This window comes from Macaca fascicularis, chromosome 7 (assembly GCF_037993035.2).
Source record: "Macaca fascicularis isolate 582-1 chromosome 7, T2T-MFA8v1.1".
Classification (NCBI taxonomy): domain Eukaryota; kingdom Metazoa; phylum Chordata; class Mammalia; order Primates; family Cercopithecidae; genus Macaca; species Macaca fascicularis.
In genome coordinates, this window is record NC_088381.1 from 105,555,417 (window position 1) to 105,572,520 (window position 17,104).

At 36.3% G+C, this 17,104-nt stretch overlaps 1 protein-coding gene across 2 annotated transcripts in view; it reads left to right on the forward strand.

Moving 5' to 3' along the window:
• TTC6 (tetratricopeptide repeat domain 6) overlaps positions 1 to 17,104 on the forward strand; it is a 217,927-nt gene that overhangs the window by 101,916 nt on the left and 98,907 nt on the right. For both annotated transcript variants that reach the window (XM_005561122.4, XM_073998505.1), the window contains one exon: positions 9,967 to 10,108. In XM_005561122.4, coding sequence (XP_005561179.3) covers positions 9,967 to 10,108 — 142 coding nt within the window. The remainder of the gene's footprint in view (positions 1 to 9,966; positions 10,109 to 17,104) is intronic.

The following is a 17,104-nucleotide window of genomic DNA, read 5'->3' on the forward strand; positions in this document are numbered from 1 at the left end:
CTCTCATATTTTCTTCTAGTAACTTTGTGGTTTCCTTTGGAAAAAAATTAAATATTTAATCCATTTGTAATTTATTTTGATAAGAACAATTTTAAAATACAATTTATTCAATGAATCTTCTTTTCCTTACTGTTTTGAAATGCTAACTTTCAAATACCTTAAATTCCGACATGTTATTGAGTCTATTTATGGATTTCTGTTCCATTTCACTGATTTGTCTATCTAAAACTACTTGCGTATTTCCTTGATTCACCATCAATAGAGAGTTGGTGGCAAAAATCCTGTCCTACAAACATTGGCTGACCTTTTCAAATCAGGCACCCCTTATAGCCAGCTCTTGGGTGGTGAGCAATGCCAGGCTATAAATCCCAGACTTAACCCGCTAGTTGACTTCAAATTAAAAAAGAAATTCCTAGTCAATTTTTGGAAAATATGTGGACAGATCATTAGTTTTATACATTAGAACAGCAGCAACAACAACAGAAAAACTAAAGGTTAAGTGTCAAAATTCAATGTTTAATTTCATTTTTGATTATTTTATTACAAAAAACAATAAAAATATTTTAACAAATATACAAAAACATGCAAGCAAATGTGAAAATGAAAAACAATTAAAATCTTGCCATTTATAGATAACACTGTTAAACATTCTTAAATATAGGATTCCAGAGTTTTCCTTTTGCAAATAAATCATATAGAACAAAACTAGAATAATACTATATGCATAATGTTTTGTAACCTAACTTTTAAAAACTTATGTGTAAACATCTTTCCATGTCAATAAATATTGATCCGAGTGATCAAATGATATGCCTAACTCGGTAGTAGGCACAGAGGTAGGCACTAGAGAGGCATCTGCAAACAAGAGAAATATAATCACTGCCTTCAGGGAACCTGGAGACCAGTGAAAAGAAAGGTGAATTAATTACTGTGAATGCGACAATTAATATAGAGTTGTGCAGAGTGCTATGGAAACATGTAAGAGGAGTCCCTGATTATTTAGGGAGGTTTGAGGAAATGATACTTAAATTGAAACCTGAAAGATGGATAGAAGATAGGAAGGAGGAGGGGAAAGAATGTTTTAGGTCTTTGGTACTCAAAGTATAGTCCACAAACTAGCGGCATCACCATCACCTGGGAACTTGTTAGAAATGCAGGAAATTTGTATACACTTTGAAGTTTGAGTTCATGCTGTGGACAATTGGAATCCATCTGAGAACTGGAAATAAGTCCAGTATTAGAGAACAGGAAGAGCAGTGATACATTTGAAGCTAGAGCGGAGGCAGGATTTTACAGTTACCCCGTATGTGTATGTGAGGGCACACGTGAGTGCTTGGGGGAGGGATTCTTAGTCACAGTGAATTGGGAAAGCATTGATAGGTTTTCTGAGGAAGAATGACATGATCAGGTTTGCTTTAAGATATCACAGTCCTTGTCTTCTCAATTGTGTTTGACACAGTTGATCACTTACTTTTCCAGAAGTCACATTTATCCCTTGGCCTTAGGGACCACTCCTTTCTTGGCTATCTTCCTGCTTCCTTGGCTATGACTTCTCAGTCCCTCCTCCTGGTGTCTCCTCATCTCGACTTCTCAACATTGGACTGCCCAGGCTTAGCAAGGTGATCTTATCCAGGACCATGGCTTTAAATGCCATTTATATGCTGATGACTATCAATTGGTAAGATAAATGCATGAGGATGTTCATCATATCGCTTTTTATAATAACTAAAAACTGGAAACAACCTAAGTGTCCATCATGGAAGAATTTTAATTGTGCGCTCAATAATGAGATGCATTGCAACCATAATAAAGAATGAAGTAGAGCTCTGTATTCTGAAAGGGTTAGAACTAAATTCAGAAACAACATGTGTATTATATAAAACAATTTTTTTCTGTGTGTGCGAGAAAAGTTCAAGAAACTGTTGATTGTGATCATTTTGTTTTCATTGTACACTTAACCCATAAAAATGAAAGCTACTTTGTTTTATTTTTTGCTTTATTTATATGGCATATATTTCCATTTTAATTTTAGTCTGTCTTAGTTGTGTCCCTTGTAGAATGCATAGACATAAGTATTTTTTGAGCTAATCAGAATTTTTTTCTGATAGGTTTTTTTCTAATAGGTTGCGTCACCCCATATTCATTTATTGTCCTATCAGATGTACTTGGTATTATTTTGTCATTTTATGTTTTCTTTTTCCTTTTTTGCTTCTTTGCTATTTCCTATAATCTGTTTTATCTGCCAGCATTTGCCTATGTGTTTTTTGTTTGTATCATTATCTGATGTCTAATCTTGTGAGACAGAAATCTAAAGCCAACCCGTTTTTCATTTATTTGCATGTAATATGTTTCTCCTACTCATCTTGATGCTTACAGAATTTTTATGTTTTGCTTTAAAATGAACAGTTTCCCTAGCATATGTTTGAGACTGGATTGCTTTCTAATTAATTTTTAGGGGTACGTGGAAAGCCTTTCTTGTATGCAAATATAGTTCTTCTCTATAAGACTTTTTTGTTTTATGTTGAGTAATGTTTCTATTCTATTTATTTTGTGCATTTCTTCAGGAATATCAATTAGCTGTATGTTGGATCTTCACTATCTTTCCTCTATATTTATCATTGTTTTGCTTAGATTTATCTCTTAAACCTCTGTTCTTCAGTGGTTTCATTTTCTGTGGTATAAATTTTAAAAAGTCCTTCTAATTTCCATTGTGAGACTGCTATGGCATTTACAGATTTTTTTCTAAATTCTATCAGTCTCTTAAGAGAATCTCTTTTGTTTATATGAATTTTATTACCTCAAGAAAAAAAGCAGAATCTTTCTAAAATATTTTTGTGTCCTATAATAAATCTTTCCCAAAAGGATGTTCTTTCTGTCACTTTTTGAATGCTGTATTTCATTTTTGTAGCTTGGAGACAGTCTTCACAGAAATCATTTTGGGTTTTTCTGTGTACTCAACTTTGAATGAAGGCAAATTATTTCTGGCTCCCCAAAGTTAATATTGGCTAGATTTACCAGGCATTTTTTGACTGTTTATCTTGGAGGTATTAGAATAGTACTTTTAGATCTTAAGTAGGAGAACCAGAGATGCAGGTTTATGTTAGCAGTTGAGTCAGTCAGAATCTGAAAGGCACTGGGGGTGGGATGGGACAGGATCTGAAAAATTTGCCTCTATAGTTTCTCTCTATGATTGTTAAAAATATTGTACTAAGGGTGACCTTTTCCTATCAGGCTTTCTATATGGTAGATTACTATAAGCTTTTCTTCTGTGCATATACATATATTATATATACATACATTTTATGAAAATGACATTATAGGTGTTATTTTGATAACATATTCCTTTGAGGGTATATATCTATATATATAAATAAAAATGTAAGGACACATATATGAGTAGTTTGACTTACTATCTCTACTGATGATAGCTTACAAATCAAATATTTAAGATGTGCTTTTATTTGAAAGATTTTATCCAAATCCTTCAAATAAGGTAGTAATATTTGTTAAGAAAATGGAAAATTATCTAACAGAAAAATGCATTGAAATACACTACATTTATTATATAATTTTGTATTAATAACAACTCTAAGTAGTAGATAAAATAATTTTATTTCCCAAATAAAAAATACAGCATAATGATTGACTAGTCCATGTTTATGTAGCTGGTAACAGCTGGGATTCAAACCCAGGTCTTTATAATTTTAAATGTGGTTTTTATTATATTCTACTGCTTTGTGTATTTGTGAAAGGCCCTTTCATTTTTTCTCTTTATGCTTAATTTGTATACTTACCCTCATTCTGTTTTTAGGACCAATTTGACCTAATCTAGGAAGAATCTGAGGAGCTTAGTTGGATAATCTGTGTGAAGCATATTTTATTTGCCCCTGGTGGTTTGTATTTGATCAATTGTGAACCAATTTTGGAACCTGGGCTTCTGCTTATATAGGATGAGGATTTTATCTTACTATTGCTTGTTGCCTCCTAGGAACTGAAAATCCTGTTTTGATTCTAGGCCAAGGATGTGGCCTTGGTCATTGTGGGAGACTTCTCTGATGTTAATTACTGAAAGCTTTGCAGTCTCTGAATATTGCCTGGTTTTATACTTCCTATCACTGGTTGCCCCCCACCCAAATGTGCCGTCATCTCATACTAAACCTTTCTAATTATAGTACACCCAAGACCTGTGGTCTGTTACACTTCATTTGTAATACTCTGTTCTGTCTCATATGCTTTTTATTTCCTACCAGTTTAGGTATCTGCGACTGACCTTCCCCCTACCATCTGTCATTTCTCAATGATCAGGTCTAATCCTGGCCCCACCCCTACCCCTTACACGGCCTTGTTCCTTGCTGCATAATCCAAGCAGTGACCTAAGGTATTACACCAAAGAACATGAGAATCACTGTGTGAGTTGGTGGTATATGTCGCAGCAGTACATTGAACAGAGTTATAAGACATCTTAGTAGTTCCCTAGCCTAAACCTCTCATATTATGGATGAGGAGACTGAGGCAAAGCTTTGCACTCTATGTCACAGTTGGTGGCAGAGATAGAACTGGAATTAATAGTAACCTCATTTTAAATTTCTGTTATATTCACTTTGAACAAATAGTCCTGTCAGTAGGTCTTCAGCATGTTTTTAAAAATACAGTTTGGGATGACAAAAAATCATTTCAGTATGCACTATCAATCTCTGGTAAGAGTTAACACTTGTGTATTTCTGTTTTTACATGGAAATACCAAAAAAGGAATTATTTGGAAATTTGTCTGTTTCCATAATTGCCAGTATGTGAAAGCTGGATTTTTAAAAAAAGTAAAGCAGTATCATTCCACCAGATGTCACTGTTTACATGTAGCAATGAAGTTACAATGATTAAAAATACAATTTCCCCCTCCCCAATCATGTTTTGTAAAATGTATATATATACACACATATATATAGTTATATACTTACTCTTCTATAGACTTGTTATTTTATCAAGACTATATTTTCTGATCTTTTTAAAACATACGAAGTATTCATATGCCTCTGCTGTAGATTTCAAAGAAAAAAATTATAAAAGACTAAAGAAAGTTATTTGTAGATTAACATTTTCAAGAAGATGAAAACCTAAAGCTTTTTCCAGACCTTGGCGTATGCTTTTTAAACAACATTCTCTGTAAGTTAATGTTTTTCAAATTGTGAATTGCGACCCAGTGAGTGGGTTGTGAAATCAGTTTAGTGTGAATCAGTTTGCTATGAGCACTTTAAAAAAATGGTATCTAGAATAGAACCATTGCATGTGAGATTGACTTTGATGAAACTTTTGTATGTGAGCACTCTTCAAATTTCCCTGTATACATCTTCTATGAGTTACCTAAGAGTGACTGTGATCTACATCCTGTGAAGCCTCTCGCAGGCTTTTGTACACCAAAGAGCAAGATAAATTTGTTAAGGAAGAGATAGTGAAGCTGTGATGGAGAACCTGTCTGTTAGGGTCATGCCAAGGTAGGGGAGGATTGCTGGAGGGAGATCCCTTCTCCATGCTTCACAAGATGTAACTCACAGTCACCTTTATGTAACTCGTAGAAGATGTGTGCAGAGATTTTTTCAGAGTACTCACAACTTAGAACAAATGTTTTCCAAACTTCTTTAACAGCATCATACAATCAGAAATACATTTCTCTCTCTGGCCTCATGGGATGCCAATGTGGACCCAAAAGGAGGTTTAACTTTCACTCCAAGAGAGGTGGGCTTGTTTCCTTCATTCAACTCCCTCAATGATCATAAGCAATAGTGGTTATAATATCAATCACTTTCTTAGCATATTCTGTGTGCAAGCCTCTTCACACACATGATTTCTAAGACATTTGACTCTGAAAAACTCACTGTTGCCATTTGTAAATGAGGAAACAGACTGAAGAAGGAAACAGCACAATGAGGGGCTCAAATTCTGTTTTCTAACCTCATTCTAAAGGCTCACTCTTTCTACTATATTAGTGATTTTTAGTCTTTCTTGAGGATAAGAGTCATCTGGGTTGTTTGATAAGTTTGTCAATTCCCAGGCTCTATCACAAACCTACTGAATTAGAATCTTCAGAGAAGGGGTCTGGGAAGATGCAAATTTGATTTCATCCCAGGATATTCTTATGATTAGGCTGTTTTAGGAAAGATTGAGTACCTCAGTTGTTCTCCATCTTCAGAGTGTACAGAATTACCTTCAGGGCTGGTTATAACACAGATGGCTAGGCCTCAGCTCCTGAGTTTCTGACTCAGGTCTGTGGTGGGCTCAATAACTTGCATTCCTAACAAGTTCTTATATGATAATAATGCTGCTCAGTAGGGAACACACTTTGAGAACCCCCAGCATCTCGTGCCTTACCAGTGATTCTGTTTCCCAGGGTAGAGTATGGGGCTGGCTTTGGCTCTGAGACTTTTCTTACTCAGCCAAAATTCAACAATATTTATTTAGTACCTACTCCATTCAAGTTTTTGGGAGACAGAAAATGAGTAAGTCTCACTTTTTCTCCCAAACAAGCCTATGCTCTACTGTGAAAAAGGCATATGGAATAGAATGCAGTATATTGTATAATGAAAGAGCAGATGAAATGCAACAGGGAAACCAGGGAGTCAGACATGAATCTGGGCTGGGCAGAGGAGGATTTGTAAAGGTCTGTGGAGGAGTTGAGATCTGAAGGTCTTGCTCTCATCATTCTCCATTTCCATAGCCACTCGGTACTATAATGGCCTGTTGATTTTGCCTGTTTCCCCTATTGCTCCTGGAGTAATCCCAGCACATAAGGCATTTTTTTTTTGCATTGCAAATGTAGCTTGGGTGGGAGGTTGGGGGAAGGAAGCAGAGTTGGCAAAGTAGATGGTGCCCAGACTGTGAAGGACCCTGACTGCCAGAGTCAGGAGCTTGGATTATATATACTGTGTGTGTAGTCAGTGAGATGTTTGGAGAGGGGGTGACTGATAACAACAGTTTCAGGGATATGTGGCATGGATTGGAGGAGGGAGGGTCTGCAAGTAAGGGACCAGCAAAGATGGTATCACAGGACTCAGGTGAGAGAAGATGCAATGAACAGGAGAGACATCATGGAGGGAGAATGAACAGAAATAGTCATTACTGTTGGGAGTGAGGAAGAGATTGGTGATGAAGAGATTTGCAGTCTGAACCACTGAGATAGTGGTGTTTTCCAGACAGAACTCTAGAAAGGGTTGGTTCTTTTCTCTGGACAGAAAGAAGGAAGCAGGGAAAATCTGGATAAAAATTTCCAGGTAAGTGCTTCATCTTTGTCATACAGGAACATAAAGGCTAACCTTAGGTAAGACTTTCCACCAAAGCCTCCATTCACGTCTACCAGAACTATGCACTCTAGAATGTCCAGTGACCTTCACTTTCTTCCAACCAGTCCAATTTCTGTTTATTTAGCGTGCTTTTGGAATATGAAAGAGCAAAAGACAGTAAGTTAGAAATGACTTTTACTATCCTGTTTCTGGCTTAGAGCCAGAGAAAAGTACAGCAGTGCTTCTAGATAACTTCTTAGTCACCGCTCTCCTCATCACCATCTCCTTCTCCTCCCAACCTATCTTAGAAATACTTATTCATCCTGATGTATGTATTCACTTGGCTCATTCTCTTAGTCCCTAGACTTTCCCCTGTTCTTTTGTTTTTCTGGATGCACTGGAATTCAGCTTCAGAAAACAGAAACATCCTATATTAGTCTGTTCATATGCTGCTAATCAAGACTGGGTAATTTATAAAAGAAAGAGGCTTAATTGACTCACAGTTCTGCAGGCCTGAGGAGGCCTCAGGAAACTTACAATCATGGTGGAAGGGGAAGCAAACATGTCCTTCTTCACATGGTGGCAGCAAGGAGAAGTGATGAACAAAAGGGGGAAAAGCCCCTTATAAAACCATCAGTTCTTGTGATAAACCACTCACATCATGAGAACAGCACTATGGGGTAACCACTCCCATGATTCAATTACCTCCCACCGGGTCCCTCCCACAACACATGGGGATTATGGGAACTACAATTCAAGGTGAGATTTGGATGGGGACACAGCCAAATCATATCACAGCTGTAGCTATTTTAAGCAAAAAAGGACTTAGTAATGGGAATTTGGTGTTTTAAAATCAATGAGAGGGTTAGAAAAATGGGGCATTAGGTAGGGAGATCTCCTGGGGATGACTCACAGAGCATGTTTAACTGGCTGCCTGGGACGCTGCTGCTCCTGACACAGGAAGGCAGCATATCTGGAAGCCAGCACTGGCAACATACCACCTTAACTGAGATTCAGGGATTAAGTAGCCTTTACTGTCACAGCTTTGGACTCTGGAGCCACACTGTGTCTGTTTGACGTGCTCACTGAAAAAAAACAAACAAATAAAAAACACAACTCACAAAGTCGTAACTTTACTGGAACACTGCTACAGAAGAACTCAACATTGTCGTGACTGTACTTGCCAACAGAAACATCAGAACCTTCTGCCTTCTGAATGGCATTTGGTTAGTGGATTCTAAATAATATCGAGAACACTGGCCTCAGGAGAGTTGTTTTTTTTTTTTTTTTTTTTAAGATAGAATCTGACTCTGTTGTCCAGGCTGGAGTGCAGTGGCGTGACCTTGACTCACTGGAACCTCCACACTCTGAGTTAAAACAATTGTTATGTCTCAGCCTCCTGAGTAGCTGGGACTACAGGTGTGTGCCACTACACCCAGCTAATTTTTGTGTTTTTAGTAGAGACGAGGTTTCACTTTGTTGACTAGGTTGGTCTTGAACTCCTGGCCTCAAGTGATCTCCCTGCCTCAGCCTCCCTAAGTGCTGGGATTACAGGCATGAACCACCATGCCTGGCCAAGAGAGTTTTACCTTTCTATCCTTGGCAGTTCAGAAAAGTACGTTAGAAGGAGGATGGAATGGGTGTTAAGTGGCAGTGGTATTCACCTTGCTGGGAGTAGAGTTTTAAACTCTCCTTGAATTCAAGTATTTTAGTAGGTAAGATAGGAAACTTTTATTCATGACTCTACTCTGACAAAGCCATATCTTCTCTAGCCTGGCTCTGAGTGGGTCTACTTCTTAACAGCAGGAATGATGGGATTTGAGGATTTCAGTATATTATTAACCTGCTGTAATCAGTTGGGTTTTTGTATGCTTAATTTTCACATTTGGTAACTCATAAAGTGATTCTTCATATAATAGTGTATCAATAAGTTAGAGGAAACAGTAGCTCTAAATGCTTCAATGTGAAATCGATATATCTATAATACGTATGTGGCACTTGACTATGTATATATTCTTGGATATTTTGTCTTTATGTTTATTTTATATTTATTTTACAGTTAAGTGTTACAGTACAAAAGTTAATGTATTTTTAAGCCAGTCTGTAGGTCAGTAATTAATGACACATTTTACCTTCAAATTTTGATTTATCTCATCTCTTTAGCTTAATCTTGTATTGATAAGTTTTGTTCCATATATATTCTTACGTATATGTAGCTTGTAGTCTAAAAGAAAGACTTGATGCCTGAACAATTTTCTGTTCATCCCAGCAAGAAGGGAAAACCATAATGTGAGAAGGCACTTCTGCTTAGGCTGATGCTTTGCCCCAGTCCAAGAAATGAAACTCTGTGTGTATATGTGGGCTTGGAATGTGGAGTAGGTGAGAGATCAGAAGGTAGAGAAGGTTTTTTTTTTTAAACCTCTTTTGTAACTAGGCTTTCATAGGGTGAATTTATTATTCTAGTATAATGAAACAAAATCATCATAAATGTTACTATTAAAATGTATTAAGAACCAGATATTAGCATTTTTTGGATTATTTCTCATTTTGGATTATCTGACTTCTACACAATCTCTGTTTAGTGCAGGTGTCAAATGTCTATGTGTTTATTTCAGTGGAGTTATGAAATGAGGGCAAATATCTTATGCTTTGTCAATTACTTAAAAACAAACTTACTGTTCTTATCACATTGTAGAATATTATATGGAATTCCTGTTATGGATGACAACCAAGAATATGTCCATATTCCTCTGACACCACAAGGGATACCACCTGAATTGGCACAAGGAACTAGAGAGCGTGCTCACAAACCACACTTGCAAGTCTTGGGAGAGGAAGTAAGAAACTTTCTTTAATATTACTTTTTTGTACCTCACAGGTCCTCAAACTTTTTGGTTTCAGGAGACTTGTTTTACTCTTAAAAATTGTTGAGGGCTGGCCAGGTGTGGTAGCTCATGCCTGTAATCCCAGAACTTTGGGAGGACATAGCGAGAGGGTTGCTTGAGCCCAGGAGTTTGAGTCCAGTCTGGCCAACATAACGAGACTTTGTATCTACAAATAATAACCCAGCTGGGTGGCACATGTCTGTGGTCCCAGCTACTTGGGAGGCTAAGATGAGGGAATCACTTGAGCCCAGGCAATTGAGGCCTCCGATGAGCCGTGATTGCACCACTGACCTCCGGCCTGGACAACAGAGAGAGACCCTGTCTCAAAAAAAATTATAGAAGACCTCAATAATTTTTTATGTGAATTATATCTATTAACATGCTAGGAGGCCAATAGAACCTTGGGGAATCTGAGGGACTATAACAAAAGATCTAGTATTTGTGTTATCACAAAAGATGGGGAGAGACTGAAAAGTATTGAAATAAATTATATCTGAAAAGTTACCAGTTTGGCAAAAGGCAGAAAGCTATAGATTCAGGAGCCTGAGCAAATCCCAAACTGGAAAAATCCAAAGGAATATGGAACAAATCACATAATATTCAAACTTCTGAAAATGAAAGATAAAGAAAAACCAAACATCAATCTAAGAAAAGTGGGAATGGCTATATTAATATCAGATAAGATAGACTTCCAAGCAAGGAAAGTTCTCAGAGACACAGAGGGGCATTATATTAAGATAAAGAAAGCAACAAAAAAGAAAGGACATGCTACCTGTAGGGGAAAAACAATTTGAATGGAAATGGGTTTCTCATGAGAAGTGATGGAGGCCAGAAGTAAGTGGCAGAACATTTTTCAAGTGCTGGAAGAAAACAACTGTGTTCCAGAATCCTATGTCCAGAAACATATCCTTTAGGAATGAAGGAATCAAGACATTCTCAGATAGAAGAAAATTTGTTGCCAGCATACCTACCCTAAAAGAATGGCTAGGAAAAGTTCTCTAAATAGAGAGAAATAAGAGAAAAAATTCAGGAATATATAGAAGGAACAAAGCCCATGTAAAGCAAAAATATGGGTAAGTACTATAAAACTTCCTTCTCCTTTTGAGTTTTCTAAGTTATGTTTGTCCGTTGAAGCAAAATTTATCATGCTGATGTGGTTGTAACAGAATTTAGAGGACATATTTAAGACATATTATATGTCTTAAAGAGACATAAAGGGAGGTGAGATATCTACGTATCACTTGAACTAGTAAAATAATACCCTCAGTCAATTGTGGTAAGCTATATTTATAAAATGTAATACTTAGAGTAACAATTAAAAAGCTATACAAAGAGATACACTAAAAACACTATAAATAAATAAAAGTAGAATTCTAAAATATGTTCAAGTAATGTACAGGAAGACAGGAAAAAGAAAACAGAGAAACAAAAGAAACCAGAGCAGACAGGAAACAAAATCTAAAATGACAGACTTAAACCCTAATTTAAATGTAAATGGTTTGAATTTAGCAATTAAATGACATAGTGGTAAAATGGATTAAAACACATGACCCAGATATATAATATTTACAAGGAACAAATTTAAAACATAATGATATAGCCAGTTTGAAAATAAAAAGGTTAAAAATACACAAACATCCATCAAAGAAAAGTGGGAATGGCTGTATTAATATCAGATAAGATAGACTTCCAAGCAAAGAAAGTTCTCAGAGACACAGAGGACATTACATAATGATAAAAGTGTCAGCACATCAAGAAGACATGCCAGTCTTAAAAAATATATGCACCAGACCATAGAACTGCAAAACATGCAAAGCAAAATCTACGAACTGAGAGGAGAAATAGACAATTCCACAATTATAGTTGGAGAGTTCTGCATTTCTCTCTCATGAATTCATAGAACACTTAGAAAATCAGCAACAACCTCATCAACCAGTAGGTTCCAGTTGAAATTTATAGAACACTGTACCCAACAAAAGCAAAATGCATATTCTTTTCAGATGCCACGAAACATATACCAGGATAGAGCAAATCCATAAGGGACTAAAACTAGAAATCACTAAGAGGAAGATAACAAAAATCTCCGAACACTTGGAATCTAACAGAATCTAACTCCAAATGGTACAACTATGAATAATCTATGGTAAAGGAGAAGTTGCTAGGAATTTAAAAAATACATTGAACTGAATGAAAATGAAAATACAACATATCAAAGTTTGTGGGACATAGCTAAGCAGAATTTATAGCACTAAATGTTTTCAATAGAAAAGAGAAAGTCTCAAATTAATAATTTAAGCTCCCACTTAAGAACCAAGAAAAAAAAGAGCAAAATGAACCAAAAACAAGCAGAAGGAAGGAATAAAAACAGAAATCAATGACATGGAAAACAGAAAAACAGTAAGGAAAATTAATGAAAGGAAAAGCTAGTCATTTGAAAAGATCAATGAAATTAATCTCTGGCAAGACTGACAAGAAAAAAAGAAAAGCCATAAGTTACCAATATTATAAATGAAATGAGGTGTTACTACAGACCCTGTAGATATCAAAAGATTAATATAGGAATACTATGAACAACTCTATACACACATACACTTGATTACTTAGATGATGTGAAGAAATTCTCGAAAAACACAAACTACCACAACTCACCCAGTATGAAATAGATTATTTGAATAGCCCTATAAGTATTAAGGAAATTGAATTATTGATTTATAGAACATTCCACTTCTCCTAAATATGTAAGCCCAGATGATTTTACTAGAGAGAATTCTACCACACATTTAAGGAACAGTTAACACTGATTCTATACAATCTCTTTAAGAAAATAAGAGGAGGGAAGACTTCTCAATTCATTTTTTGAAGCTAGTAATACCCTAGTACCTAAACTAGGCAGTAAACAAACAAACAAACACACACACAAAAGGAAGAAAGAAAAATGCAGACCAATATCCTTGCTATGGTTCAAATGTTTGTCTCCTCCAAAACTCATGTTGAAATTTAATTGTTATTGTAACAGTATTGAGAGGTGGGACCTTTAAGATGTGAGTAGGCCCTTATGGGTGGGAAGAATGCTATTAGAAATGGGCAAGTTCAGCCCTCTTTTTCCCTCTTGGCCTTTCTGCCTTCCCCATGTGAGGACATAGTAAGAAGGCCTACATCAGATCAGTGTCTTGATCTTGGACTTCTTTCCAGCCTCCAGAACTGTGAGAGAATAAATTTTTATTCTTTATAAATTACCCAGTTTCAAGTGTTCTGTTACAGCAGTGCAAAACAGATTAAGATAATTCCTTATAAATATTAGATATAGGAAAAAACTGCTTTAAAGTTCATATGGAACCAAAAAAGAGCCTGCATTGCCAAGACAATCCTAAGTCAAAAGAGCAAAGCTGGAGGCATCACGCTACCTGACTTCAAACTATACTACAAGGCTACAGTAACCAAAACAGCATGGTACTGGTACCAAAAAAGAGATATAGACCAATGGAACAGAACAGAGTCCTCAGAAATAATACCACACATCTACAGCCATCTGATCTTTGACAAACCTGAGAAAAACAAGAAATGGGGACAGGATTCCCTATTTAATAAATGGTGCTGGGAAAATTGGCTAGCCATAAGTAGAAAGCTGAAACTGGATCCTTTCCTTACTCCTTATACGAAAATTAATTCAAGATGGATTAGAGACTTAAATGTTAGACCTAATACTATAAAAACCCTAGAAGAAAACCTAGGTAGTACCATTCAGGACATAGGCATGGGCAAAGACTTCATGTCTAAAACACCAAAAGCAATAGCAGCAAAAGCCAAAATTGACAAATGGGATCTCATTAAACTAAAGAGCTTCTGCACAGCAAAAGAAACTACCATCAGAGTGAACAGGCAACCTACAGAATGGGAGAAAATTTTTGCAATCTACTCATCTGACAAAGGGCTAATATCCAGAACCTACAAAGATCTCAAACAAATTTACAAGAAAAAAACAAACAACCCCATCAAAAAGTGGGCAAAGGATATGAACAGACATTTCTCAAAAGAAGACATTCATACAGCCAACAGACACATGAAAAAATGCTCATCATCACTGGCCATCAGAGAAATGCAAATCAAAACCACAATGAGATACCATGTCACACCAGTTAGAATGGCAATCATTAAAAAGTCAGGAAACAACAGGTGCTGGAGAGGATGTGGAGAAATAGGAACACTTTTACACTGTTGGTGGGATTGTAAACTAGTTCAACCATTATGGAAAACAGTATGGCGATTCCTCAAGGATCTAGAACTAGAAGTACCATATGACCCAGCCATCCCATTACTGGGTATATACCCAAAGGATTATAAATCATGCTGCTATAAAGACACATGCACACGTATGTTTATTGCGGCACTATTCACAATAGCAAAGACTTGGAATCAACCCAAATGTCCATCAGTGACAGACTGGAGTAAGAAAATGTGGCACATATACACCATGGAATACTATGCAGCCATCAAAAAGGATGAGTTTGTGTCCTTTGTAGGGACATGGATGCAGCTGGAAACCATCATTCTTAGCAAACTATCACAAGAACAGAAAACCAAACACCACATGTTCTCACTCATAGGTGGGAACTAAACAATGAGATCACTTGGACTCGGGAAGGGGAACATCACACACCGGGGCCTATCATGGGGAGAGGGGAGGGGGGAGGGATTGCACTGGGAGTTATACCTGATGTAAATGACGAGTTGAGGGGTGCTGACAAGTTGATGGGTGCAGCACACCAACATGGCACAAGTATACATATGTAACAAACCTGCACGTTATGCACATGTACCCTAGAGCTTAAAGTATAATAATAATAATAAATAAATTTAAAAAAAAAAGAAAAAAAATATTGGATATAAAAATCCTTAACAAATGTTAGGTCATAGAATTAAAAATACATAAAAGGAATTATCCACCACGACTTTAGGGAATTATTCCAGAGATTTGAGGCTGGCTCAGTACTGGAAAGTCAATCTTTGTAATTCATCATTTTAACAGAATAAAGAAGAAAAATTACATGATCATATTAATCAATGAAGAGAAAGCATTTGACAGATTTCATCACCCATTTTCATGATAAAAATTTTCAGAAAAATAGGAATGGAGGGAAACTTCTACAGCTTGATAAAGAGCAGCTACAAAAACCTACAGCTAACATAGTATTTAATGGTGAAAGCCTGATTGTTTCCCCACACCACTCTTTTCAACATAGTGCTGGAAATTCTAGGCGGTGCACTAAGGCAAGAAAGGGAAAGAAAAGCTTGCAGACCAGCAAAGAAGCAATACAGCTGCCCCTATGTGCAGATGACATGATTGTCTACATAGAAAACTCTGAGGAATCAGCCGGGTGCAGTGTCTCATGCCTGTAAGCCCAGCACTTTGGGAGGCCAAGGCAGGCAGCTTGCTTGAGCCCAAGAGTTTGAGACCAGCTGGGACAACATGACAAAATCCCATCTCTACAAAAAATACAAAAATTAGCTGGGCATGGTGGTATGTGCCTGTAGTCCCATGGCCTTAGGGCTTTCTGGGAGGCTGAGGTGGGAGGATCACCTGAACCTGGGAGTTTGAGGCTGCAGTGAGCCGTGATCATGCCACTGCACTCCAGCCTAGACAACAGTGAGATCCCCATGTCAATAAATAAATAAATAAATAAGTTCTGAGGAATCTGTACAAGAATAATCTCACAGAACTAATAACTGAGCTCAGTAAAGTGACAGGATACAAAATAAACATGAATAATTCATTGTATTTCTATGTATCTATAGATGAACATGTACTGAAATATATACTGAAATTAAAACTGTATCATTTATAATTGCTTAAAACTGAAATAATTAAGTGTAAATCTAACAAAGCATGTGTAAGAGTTACATGCTGAGGACTACAAAATGCTGATAAAAGAAATAAAAGTGATCTAAGTAAATAGAGGGATTCCCTATTTATAGATTGGAAGAATCAGGATAGTAAACCTGTCATTTCTCCTCAAATTGATACACAGATTTAAGCAATTCCTGTCAAATTTCCAGCAAGGCTTTTTTTGTACATGTAAACAGGAGTATTCTAAAGTTTGTATGGAAATGCAAAGGAAGTAGAATAGCTAAAATAATTTTGGATAAGAAAAATGAAATGGGAGAAATCAGTTTAGGTGACTTCCTGACTTACTGTGTTACAGTCATTAAGATTGTGTGGTCTTGGTGGATGCATAGGCCTATAGATCAATGGGACAGAGTAGAAAACCCACAAATGGACTCCTACAGATATGCACAACTGATTTTTTTAATAAAAATCCAAAAAGTATTCAATGGTGTAGGATGGCCTTTTCAAACAATTGCTGCTGAATCAATTGTACATCCCTTAGCCAAAAAAAGAACCCTGACCTAAGTCTTGCATCCTATAAAAAATGACTTAAAATAATAGTTTGTAGACAAATGTAAAATATAAAACTATGAAACTTGTAGAAAAAAATAGGAGATCTTTGGGATTTAGGGCTAGGCAAAGCATTCTTAGACTTGACACCAAAAGCACTATTTGTACAAGGAAAAATAGGTAAATTGGACTTCATCAGAATTAACTTTTTTTCTCTTCAAAAGACTCTGTTAAGAGGATTAAATACAAGCCACAGACTCGGAGAAAATATTTTGCAAAACACATATCCAGCAAAAAATTAGTATCTAGAATACATAATGAATTTTCAAAACTCAATATAAAAAAATCTAACTGGAAAGTGGGCAAAACCATTAATAAACATTTCACCAAATAGGATATGTAGATGGCAAAGAAGCATATGAAAAGATGCTCAACATCATTAGCTGTTAGGGAAATGCAAATTAAAACCACCATAAAATATTACTACAGAATGGTTAAAATAAAATAATAGTGATAACACCAAATGCTAGTAAGGATGTGGAAGAGAAATAGGA